We start from the raw sequence: 12,464 nt of genomic DNA, 5'->3' as shown, positions 1-12,464 counted from the left end.
TGGAGAAAAGAAATTTGGAACTCTTAACACGGAAGAAAAATGTTCAAAAAAATACAACTCGGAAGCCAAATGATAAGCAAATGGGAAGGATAGAAAAGTTTGCCATATTATTTTTGCAATTTACAGGGTAAAAGACTAGGAAACTAAAATAGATGAGACAAACACTGAGTGCTACCAACAAGCACTCGCAGTGGCTAGCAAGGGCTCAAAGCACCAGCGAGAATGCAGATGCCCTCAGAAAAGGCTCGTCGATGTGAAAGAATAATGTAGATCACTTTTATCTGTCACTTTGCCAACTACAGTGATGACTAGTCACTTTGTCCGTGTCTACTACTCGGAGCACTCCGATTACAACAACTATGAGATGCTTTCATATTTATTCTCCTTTCGTAGGCCAAGGAGTTAGGCACTGCTACACTTATAGGATCTCAGAGTAGAACAAATTAATAATAATTTTGGTGCAAGGGGCAAAGAAAAAAGGATTGAAGGTTTCATCCTAAGCGTGTGGTGTGCTACTGTCTCCTGTAGGCTCTGCTTTTCTTGACCGTCTACGAGTAAATGGTCAAAGTATTCTGTTCGATAACTAACACAGTTTAACTTCCAAAAAATATCAGCATTAATTAAAATATCTATAAAATTAAAATAGCAGAGTACTTATAATTAAAACCTGTTGAATTATTTCCAACCATCCAATAATTATACACAAACTAGAAAGCCCTATGCTACTAACTTCCAGTATGCAGAAATTTACAAGTAGGATGATAGCATCACCAGTACACAAAAAAAAGAAGGCGTGTACATTTCAATTAACCTCATTTCTAACATTGGGTGACCAGACATCGATTTCAGTATTTACAGATTTGAATATAATCTTTTTTTTCCAATTTGGAAGCTCCCACCGTCTTCCCAAGTATCTACAAGTACCACTGTCTTTGTTTGTCATAGCCTTTTATGGAGCCGCTGTAACACCCTGTGTTCGCTTTCATGATGGAGGCTAGAATCATTCAATCAGGCCTTCGACAACCCAATCATCAGAAAGCATGCGAAGACAAGATAAGCAGGAATCTGCTCTAGCTGTTTTATGTAAACTACGAGTGTCGATGACCAGGAATCAGCTCAAATCAAAACCAGCATCTGCACTTATTGCATAGACTAATTTGGTTCTCATTTGTTCCGTCCTGCAAAACCACATGTATGAAGCCAATAAGATGTGAGAAAAAAAAAGTTGGTAAAACCAGATGCTAACACAAATTGTAAAAGTAGAGAGGTCATCAGGAGATGCAGACCCTTGCAGCTTTGAACTAAAAACTCGACCAAATATAAATTGCAAAGTTTGGAATATTCATGGCTTTTATAAGAAAAAAGGTCAAAGAACACAAGTTACAAGGTTCACTTAAAGAAATGATCCTAGTATTTCTCAGTAGATATGGAGGTAACATACGTTTGATATGGAGGTAACTTCAGTAAATTCATGCATGTGGCAGAAGTTGGTAGGCGGTCAAGATCTTCTTCAGCAACATCAAAAGGAGCAGCCCTATTTTAAGCAAAACACTAACAAAATGTAAGGAGTCAAACAGCATAAACGGAAAAAAAATTAGTTGAATAAACCTTTGTATGCAGAACTTTGGTTCAAGATACTTGAAACCAAGAAGTGGCCCTCTGGAACAGCCAGTCACAAACCTATAAATCATAAAGGGTAGATTAGTTGTTGCACGCACCAATCCTTTGGAGGAAGTCAAATTAAGGATGAATCCAATATCCTACAAGCTTATAACACCATGAAAATATAAAGAACTTTAAGAATAACCTCATCAAATGTTGGCATTGTTAGGAAAAAATTGAACTTGTTGGAGATACCAATTTCTTGTTTGCATAGAGATACAAGTTTGACTTGTTCATTAAGTTCAAATTTTAGTAATATCAGGTTTTTAAAAAAATGTTAGTGTTTGGTCAAGCATCAGACTCCAATTTTGATAGGCTTGGAAGCAAAAGGCAAATGCTTGTCTGAGAAACCCGCGTGCTGGCTAAATATAGAGGTTGGGTAACAACAATGATGGGTTCCCACAAGCCTTAAATAATCAAACATCAGAGATTAGAATCCAGGCAATAAAACGGCAAATAAGGTATCTGAAACATTTAAACTATTTTAACATTCTGACAAATCAATATATAGGTTCATTTGCCACCAGATGAAAGAGTGATCCAAAGATCAAAAGCCATGATCTTTTTAGAAGATGAGACCAATAAAGATAGGCATAAGACTCAAGAAAGTAACAACAATAGCCTTTTTAGAAGCATGAGCAACTAAGAAAGATACACTTGACAGAGCAAGGTGATAACTTATCACAACCAAGGGACACAAAATAAACAAAGTTATTGCATCCAAAGACCCATGGTGGAAAAGAATAGTCAGTATCACGTAGAAAGAGAACACTGAATGAGCCCTGGCCATGAAGAGTGTCGAAATACATATGATTCATAAGATAACAAATAGAGAGAATACTTCCCAAAACGAAAGGGATATATACATGTGCAAGAGTAGAATCCAAGCAGCTTTATTGTAGATTTTTCAGTTCTACCATACCATTTTACTAAGGTGTGTGAGGCATAGACTGATGAAGAATGCCATTGCAAGATAGGAATGACATGAAATCTAAGAGCAGTATTACCAAGCATTTCACTGCTAGAATTCTATAGGGATGTCAAACTAATTTTTTATTTCTTATTAAAATAATACTAAATAAAAAAAAATATTTCATTAGAAAACACTCATTCTAGTTATAAAATGTTTGAAATGAAAAGTAGGATTGACATGACTTAGACCCAACACATCTAAATGAACCAAAGCAAAAAAAAAGTTGTAGGGCACTTTTATAGAAACTCCTTGGGAAAAGTGACCTAATATGTTGACAAAGTTTGCAAAAAATTGCACTTAAGAGACTGAAGAATAGAAATACTAAGGACCATTTGCTTCTTGAAGAAAAGGATGAGCAAGATGACAATGCAACTCGAGATGATAGTGTAGCCAAAAGAGTTGATGTCCTAGGGAAACAGGACATAATATGTTTACCAAGTTAGTAAAAATCACACATAAGAGACTGAAGTATAGAAATACTAAAGGCCATTTGCTTCAAGTATTAAAGAGAAGGATGACCAAGATGACTGCAACTCAAGATAAGAGTGTAGCCAAAAGATTTAATGATAGCAAAAACACATTCAGTCAATAAAGTCTATGAGACTCATTTCCTACATCAGTCACCTTGTCAGAAACAAAACAACAATTCAAAGATTAGTAAATTGACTAATGAACAACTAGCTCAATGGAACCTTAGGAACGTATAAGATAGAAGACAAGAGGAGCAAGGGTGAAAGTAAAACATCTCTAATATCGAGTGAGACCCATTGGCTATTGTAACACTAGAAAGATTTCAGGGGATATAAGATTAAAAAAGGGCTGTGTTATCAGAAATGTAAGGCCTGAATTTAGGATCTAAGAAGATGACTAAGGTACATGATAAAAAAGTAGTTGTGGGTGAATGAGGTAACTAACCAAGGTGATGCACTAACACAGTCATCTGAAGTAGAAAGAGCAAAGACTGCTCTAGTTGTCTGACTGAGTTGACTGAGGAGAGCATTAGGCTAGGATATATTAGTAGAGTTTGAGGCAAAATGACCAGAGGGGAGGGGGAATCCATGAAGAGAATATAATGTATTACTTGAATTTGTAATATCCTCTCGGGAAACCACCTCATTGTCAACCTTCACGATCACCTGATGATCCTCCGAGAGGTGAATCAATTACCAATGCAGATACATCAATCTACCCCAGGATGGAAGAGGATGAAGCAATAGTTGAAGCACATGACATCCATACACATTAGATAGAGGAAAAATAGAAGATTGACCACATAGGGTTCAAGATCTCACTATCTACAATTCAAGGTGAGTAGCATGGAGAAATATAATGTAGAATAACTTGTCAATGGTGGTCCTACATCTCCTAGACATCAAAAGAGGTCGAAAGGACACATCTAAAGTTGATTGTGATACTTTGGAAATGACTTAGTAGTCATCTCTGTGTCACCATGGTGTATCTAAAAGAGACTATCAATGACATCATAGGCTTGGGAGATATCACCCATATAAAGTCAAAATATATGTGGGTCTTGTAAGAGGAAAGATAGCAGCAAAAGATGTTCAAAAGACTTGGAAGAATCAATTGCCATAAAAGAGCCAATAGTTAGGCACCTATCCGCTCCCACAATGAACAAGTGAACTCATCGATCTTGAAAACTTAATTAGTAAGATGCTCTAGGTGACCTTGATCCACAAACTATATAGGAACGACGAAGATTTGTCCATTATGATGATCACTGGCCTTGAAATAGCGAAAATAGTCCCAACAAAAGGAGAAAGGAAAGCAGATGGAAGAAGCGGCAACCAAAAAGGAAATTAAATCTAGAGAATAAAGGCAACATTGTTCAGTTGTAGCCTTACAAGTTGTGAGAGAGCCTCATCTCTTTTTCAGAACAAGGATAGAAGACCACACAGTGCTGCTACAAATGTTGCAATGCGCAGGAAGAGAATAGCGACTAGGCCTAGGCGATGGGTATGAATTGATGGACCTCTTGCAAGAACAAGTAAAAGAACCCTAAGCAAAGTCATTTCATTCTCGAATCACTCCAGGCTCACTGCTTCATAGGGGCAAGCATCATGCAATTAAGGTGCAATGGAGATGTTCACAAGAAAGACGATGAATCAACACTCCACTTCATATGGATGAGATGAAGATGCTAAAGAGAGGTGTTGCACACCTGACTCATGATATCCAACGAATGAGGCACGTGAAGAGAACACTAGCATTGGTTACGCAGTGAAGTGGAAGATTGGGGACTAAGGCTTTATCTAAATCACGAGGGGCATTTTGATCAATATAGCCTAAGCTCGTACACTAAGCATAAATTTTCTGAAAAAGAATTACCTTCGTATAATAACTCTAGATTCTATAAACATAATTTATTTGTTTAGCAGTACTGGTCTCTATTATTTATCAATCATAAACTGAAAACAGTAACATCACATGGGAAATTCTTATTGAATTTTAACTGTCTATCAAGTTACTACAACATTCAATAATGGTTGCAAAAAAGATTCACCATGTTATATTCTTAAAAAATATATCATTAACAGGTATGTAAAATTGAAAACTGACTTGAGGAACTTTTTCTGGTACTCCAAAGAAAAGCTTTTGAGCACTTCCCAGAACATCACAATGACATCATGATCCTGCCAAGAGAACCAACATCAGTTCTACAAAACTAGAAAAGATTGCGTGATCAAATCAAAAGCCAAAAAGAGAGGGGGAAAACTCCTCAACAACATCATGATTTCGTCAAACTTTTGCAAGTGTTTGGCTATATACAAATAAGCTAATTCAAATAAATTATTGTGCAGATGTAGAGAATTTAGTCATAGCACTTAAGTTACCGGAAAAAGCAACCATAGGTTCTATATATTAGCATGGACCAATGGCGTAGCACAAGCCCTCACATAGAGGGAATTTCACATGGAAAATTGAAAAAGGAATTTTATTAGTCAAGCGCTTATAAATACATAAGATAACAACACTTTTATAGACTCAACTCTTACCATAAATTTAGAAACAAACTAACACAAATAATTCCTTCCAAAACATAAGATATTATCCAAAACGAGTACAACTAAAATTTAATTATAATTTGAAATCTCAATTAATTTGCATCGTCCTCCCCTACCAAGAAGCATTCATCCTATTGGATAGAGAGATAAGACTTTCCAAATCACCCTTTGTGGCACTAAACATAGTGCAAAGTGGAGGTGCCTTTGTAGAAGATGGGTTGAATGGGCATTACATAGTATGGGAGAGAAAAAGCACATTTCTTCAAGCGCAATGGACATAATGTTAGTCAAGGCTAATGAAGCTGAGTCCAAAACCCAAGCCAACAACAAAGTTGTCCAATCTCTAAGACATCCCCTTCACCTTCTCAGACAAATCCCAATTTGAGAAAGAAAAGGAGTAATGAGTTATAATAGCCTTACTGGCTTGCCCAGAACCTTATAGTCAAGTACAGTGCCTCTCTTGTTAGTCATCCTCCAAAGGTCAAGAAGGTTCTAAGCGAGTTCCAAGACATAATTACAAAAAAAATTCCAGAAGACTTGATGAGTATCCACCTATGTGCATAATTCAGCGCAGAATATGTTTTGAGGTCTTAATTGAATAATTTTCACTACTATAACATGAACTACTTGGATCATGTTGAATTAAATAGGCAAGTCAAGAAATTCTTAAAGCTTCATTTAGTGACAAATAAAAAGATTATTTGGGAGCGTGCATTATTAGTCGTGTCATCAACAAAATTGTTGTTAAGTTTAGATCTCTCACACCTAAACTTGAAGACATAATTTGATAGCAGAAGCCTGATGGCTCCCTAACATTGACTTGCATAGTGGGTACCATGAAATTGAAATCAATATTAGCAATGAGTGAAACACGATTTTTAAGATGGGATGGATGGATAGATTTACAGCCATTAAAATCCTCCTGAAACATAAGATACCAATTCTAAAATAGAATAATATCAAAATTCAATAACAAATTGAAATTTGAGATCCCAATTAATTTGCATCAATTAGCATTCAACAAAGAAGGCAAGCAAGTATTTCAACAACAAAAAAAATCGAGAATAATTGACATGTAACAAGAAACAAATTGCCCAAAACATACATGATGGTAGCCACCAGCATAATGAGTGTTTGAACGCAGATCATCCACATCCATACTGTCAAGTGACCCTGATATAAGAAGCTGGAAGAAAAACACCAGAGTAAATGAAGAGGTGTTGCTTCATAAACAAAACAAAATATACAATAATGTAATGCTGGTAAACACAATTAATTCTTGGTCTATACATATGATTTAATGTGGTTTAGTCGATGCAACGAATCAGTTACGCGTACTCTGACCCACGTATCTCATAAAGAGAATGAAGAAAAATAAAGAGAGGAAATGCATATCTTAAAATTAGTCACTCAGATAAAGCTACAAGTTTCCTATCACATAGCCAAGAAGAGCTCACGTTAATTGAATTTCTTTGGGAATAAACTTGAGATTTAGAACAATCACCATAAATTGAAAGCAGTCATATGATAGCTAACATTTAAAATCATAATCAGGGAAAATTGAACAATCATTTCAATTAAGATTTATCAATGAGTTGATATAGTTGTTTGAGTCGAATAAGAATGCATCTACCTGTGACTACATCAAACCCATAAAATTGTCACTCAAAATATCCAAATTTCACTTTGCCCCAACATGTCCCTCCTTTTTGCAAAATGACCATAATTTATTATTGTTGGATTATCAGCAGAAGATCCCTTGGAGGATTGATAAGAGATACCTGATTAAGAGAATTGCAAGTTGTTGTTTGTTACCTACTGTAAAAGTTATTTGCCCATAGAGGCAAGGATTCAGACTCTGCAATGGGGCTTCTGCATCGAGCTTGTTATAATATCAAAAATTTATAATTATGATTTCTTAGGATTTTAGCAGTTGCATTGAGGGTTAAATCAATTTTAGTTAGGACTGATTTGATACCATTGGAATTGGAGAAAGTTCAATTCAAATATCATTTGTTGTCTTGGGGTTGTGGTTAAGAGTGTTATATCCATATTAAGTTGCATTAGAATTGGGCTTGGCTAGAATTAGATTGATTGTGTGAAGGTCCATAGCAAAAATTAATTGTTTGGTTAGATTGAGTCTTTGATTGGGTTATTGTTGGAGTTTATTAGTGAACTAAGAGATCAACATTAATTTGGCTCAAGTCGAGTACAATTTGGATTCTAAATAAGTGTTTTACGATGGAATCAATAATGAACTGGTTCAGTGAGAGTTGTGGCTCCCTTGTTGGTAAAAGTTCTAAACTTTTATTTGGAGGAATATTAGAAGTATTTTATTTATTTTCTTTATTCACCCTAGACATACTATGAAGCATATGAGTTAAGGTGCAAGTCAGGTAATTTGGGATATGTAGGTGAATCAGATTGCTAAAAAAAATGAAACAAGGAGCTGAAGCCTTCAAAAGGTTCTAACTAGCACGATGCATTCTTGACAGCCAATCAACCTCCTTGTTTTATTCCAAGCTACAGAAGAATTTGGCCAGTTGACGTATTGGAAAAGCAAAAAATCAATAAATTATAGCATAAAGCAAGTGCAGAAGCAGAGATCAGAACCATTTATGAGTTTTTGATCAGATTGCATAGACTAGCGAAACACTTAGCATTGCCACATGTTTCTCCAACAATACTTTATATTAACAGAAAGCATTATTAGGATTTTGAAGCTTTATAAAGGTGATTGAGGAAGGTGACTAAAATCTTGCTTATATTCCTATAGGAAGTCAGGAACCTTTGAATTATAGATAACTATTCACCAGATTGAGGGGGAATTTCGGAGGATTGGCAGAAGAACACTTGGAGGATCAACCCAAACCCCTTGATTTAGGGGATTTTAATTTGTTGTTATTTTTAGTTATATGTTACTTACTATAAAATTTGTTACCTGTAATATTCTTCCAATTATGGGATTTCACTTTAGTTTCTAGATTCTTTCTATTTCTTATTTTTCCTATTTTAGGACAATTATTTTTTTTTTTTAATATGATGGAATAAGTCACCAATTATTTTGCTAGATTTTTCCTTGTTTCAATTGTCTAAAGGCTTCTAGATTATTTTAAAAAAATCCATGGCAAATGTTAAGTTCCACTGGCCAACTTTATGAGAACTAGATTTTACCTTTTTTGCATAGACTCATGGCTTTGTCTAGAGATTTTGAAGTATGTCAAGGCATTGTACAAAGGTAAACAATAGGGAACAATTTGTTAATATAAGTAAACTTAAGCAAATTAGAGTGGCATATTGATAGTATTAAACTCCAAAGGGAGCATTTTGCAGTTAAAACCAAGAGTATTATGAGAATAATGAGACTCAATGATGTTTTAGAAAGGAATAAACTTCAACGAGAAAAATTGAATTCTCCCAAATAATTAAAATCAATCTGAGAATAGACATCTCTTTTTCAGGGACCCAATTAATAATAAATGATTCATTGTTCGGCTGTAATATTACAGCAAATAGTATTTGATTTAACAGGTGTTACTATTGTGTAATGAACATCATTATGGAACTTGTGAACCTATCTACATTCTTAAATACATAGGAAAGAAGAAATATAAATTTGCAAGTATAACTATGAAATTGAATACTCTTTGGTATTAATCTGGATCTGTACTGCCTTTGTGCTACATCGTACTGGCACTAGGTATAGATCAAGTACAATCAAACCAGTCCAACCAAGTTTTAGATATAATTGAGTGAATAAGAATTATATTTGAACCCAAATGAGTTCAAATTAAGGCTCAAGTATTATTTGAGTTGTTTGCGATCACCGAGAGCCAAAATCAAATCCAACTTGCCTCTAGCCCTTGGTAGTTAAACCTGTCTTACTCACCAACCGCCTTGTGAAATCAATTTCACTCAACACAAGTAAAAATTGAAGGCTATTATTATCCGGTAAAAAACATGATTCGTATCAGACAATATAGACTCGGTGACAACATGGTTTCATTTTGGTCAACAAGCAGAATGCGTTTCGTCAATTTTGACGGGTAAGGAATGTGGTTTGAAATCATGCCTTTCTTGCAATGGTAGTGGTGATGAAATCCTAAGTAAAATAAAACCATTTCTGTTCTATAATTAATTGAGCAATTATGATGATGATGTGGCAAAAATGGGTAAACAAATGACAAAATACATAAAAGAGATTAGTGAATTAGCAAAGACTCCGAAAGAAACAAGATGTTGTCTGCATCAACTTTTCAATTCCATACCCTTTCAATGCTATGCCACTGATATAAACAGCATGGTCAATGTGTCAAAAAACTAAAATGCACTTAACCTGAATTTCATGCTCGTTGAACATTTCAATCCATTCTTTCTGGATAAGCTGTTGAAATCCTCGTAAAAAGTGTAAACTTTGAATGCGAATCTGCACGTTGAAAAGGACAAATAGGTATGTAGAAGCCTTAATAACAAAAAAGAAAAAGAAAAAGAAAAAGCAGTGCAAACCTGATAATTCAAGCGATAATTCGCAACAAGATGAATGAAAGAGATCACATTGTCATTCGTAACGCGCATATCTTTTCCACCAGGAATTAGTTCCTCTTCTGTTTGTTCTCCATATTCATTTTTTACAACAACAAAATACAGTTCCAGTTCCGACACATCACCTTTGTAATGCTGCAGTATAACAAAAATGCCCAAATACAAATGGCACGTCAGGGAAGGAAGATAGGCTACAGTTTGGACAAATAATTTAGGCATGAAATGTTGTTGGACACTTCAATTTAGGAAAAGCATACACTATGCTTTACAAGCTGAGTAAAATCAAGCTGAAAAGGTAAAAACTAGTGTGCAAATAGCACTTACAATTTCTGAAGACAAACTTCACGCTGCTAATCTCATTAGTACTTTAAGTTCAAGATGTTTAAATATGTTATCAAGTGACTCACAATAATATCAGATTAGGAATAAATCTAAAATTAGAAAGACTGAAGAAAGATTGAAGAAGACCAGATGATGGAATAATATTGAAGTTTACTTTGTCCGCAAACATAGACAGATACTACGCACAGATGATATAACTGTAAATGAATGTAGAGTGAAGAGAACAAAAAGTAAAATAATTGGTGGAACAGAAAAGAAATACATTGTCCTTAGATGTAATCCAAATCAGTCATGCATCAACATTTTCCTTTCCAGATGCTTAACCATACATCAATTTCTCTTTTAAAAAACTTGGAAAAGTTTCAACAGATGCTAGACTGATATAAACGAATTAAGTTCACTTGGCATACAAATACAGAACAAACATGAGATTCAGCAAGCAACCAAATATAAGATAATCACACCTAACACCAATTTATCAGTAAGCACAAATCGTATTTACTTGTGCAAATAATTTTACCTATTGTTTTCTATGATCTAATTTAGAAGTGATTCTGATGAAAAATGGCATGATTTCAGGATTGAAACCCTTGATTCCAACTTCTACAAATTCATCGTGATACCAACCATATGGCTAAATTCCAATGCTAAACTGAAATGATGGGAAACTAAAATGACGTAATGAGAATGGCTCGTAATTAAACAAGAGTTCAGTGAGATTATTAAGAAATAATAAAAAATGAATTTTCATTTTTATATATATTCCTAATTTTCACGAGTGCCCTGTATTTGCCAATACATTTATTTGGGTTACATTAGAAAGAGAGATTCCACTTGAGAGGATCCCCTAATCCATTTATACCCAAGTCAGAATTTGAAAACACAACTGAAGATACAACAATATTATGGTTCTAAGTGTTAGACAATAGGTACAAGATATTTGACAGTTAATTATATTGTTCAATATCCTTTCTTTCTGCTACCCATTATAGACTCTATACCATAAAAAGATATTTTGCATCACCAACTAAAAGATTGGGAAGAAATACCAAACCCTAGAAGAGTCATCAAATAAAGTATAGTCCATATTTTATTGAAGTTGTGAGGATTAGAGACAAAATTTAACATTGTAAATACACCAAGAGTAGGGCTTTCACCTTTAAGAAGAGAAGGTGGCGATACAGCTCTGGATCTAGTGAAGGCAAATCATGCAAAAAGTTGCTCCTAATTGCCAAGAAATGAAACATGATCAATTAAGAAATAAGATAGTCAACCGTGAAATAAAAATATGCACTGAAATCCTTCAAAAAAAAACATCAATAAACAAGAAACTCATTAATATTTATTTAAATGCTTCAATGTAAAAGAAATCTCCAAGAAGATAAACACTATTTAACTACTACTTGAGGAAAATATTTTGACTGGTAATTTTGGAGAAAGCTAGTAGAACAAAAGTAGAGGACCAGGAGAACTCACTTCTCTTTCAATTTACTAAGGAAGAATGTTGCAAATGGTATGTCCACAAGGATACCCTCATACATCGCCTGCAAAAGATGATGTAGGACTTCAATAAAAGAGCCATGTTCCAACTTTTATCAAGTATGATAGAAGAAAATTTAAAAAAAATGAAATAAATGAACCTAATAAACCATAACATAACAAACTTGTAGTTGACCACAAAGCATGGATTGACTTCTCGAGTCATATCGCCTGGCATAGTTAAGATTAAACATTACGTTGAAGTTGCAAAACACAACACTGAATGACACGAGGAATTTACCTTAAGGTGTTAACTGTGCCATGATGTATTCCTCTAGGGATTTCAAACTCTATTACCGCTAATACCATCAATATTGCTAATACTGCCAATCCAGAAGTTAAACATGCCGGAGTCTTTATATACCAATTAGGAGCATAACCAA

At 34.6% G+C, this 12,464-nt stretch overlaps 1 protein-coding gene across 1 annotated transcript in view; it reads right to left on the bottom strand.

Moving 5' to 3' along the window:
- Positions 1-632: 632 nt before the first annotated feature.
- LOC122048653 (E3 ubiquitin-protein ligase UPL6-like) overlaps positions 633-12,464 on the bottom strand; it is a 53,689-nt gene continuing 41,857 nt past the window's right edge. Inside the window, exons 12-20 of the mRNA XM_042610195.1 lie at positions 12,019-12,131; positions 11,700-11,766; positions 10,165-10,335; positions 9,995-10,084; positions 6,764-6,844; positions 5,213-5,286; positions 1,609-1,680; positions 1,442-1,534; positions 633-1,178 (exon numbers count right to left, since the gene is read on the bottom strand). Coding sequence (XP_042466129.1) covers positions 1,112-1,178; positions 1,442-1,534; positions 1,609-1,680; positions 5,213-5,286; positions 6,764-6,844; positions 9,995-10,084; positions 10,165-10,335; positions 11,700-11,766; positions 12,019-12,131 — 828 coding nt within the window. The 3' untranslated portion in view covers positions 633-1,111. The remainder of the gene's footprint in view (positions 1,179-1,441; positions 1,535-1,608; positions 1,681-5,212; positions 5,287-6,763; positions 6,845-9,994; positions 10,085-10,164; positions 10,336-11,699; positions 11,767-12,018; positions 12,132-12,464) is intronic.

This window comes from Zingiber officinale, chromosome 2B, assembly GCF_018446385.1.
Source record: "Zingiber officinale cultivar Zhangliang chromosome 2B, Zo_v1.1, whole genome shotgun sequence".
NCBI lineage: Eukaryota > Viridiplantae > Streptophyta > Magnoliopsida > Zingiberales > Zingiberaceae > Zingiber > Zingiber officinale.
This window is presented reverse-complemented; position numbering and strand designations above follow the sequence as displayed.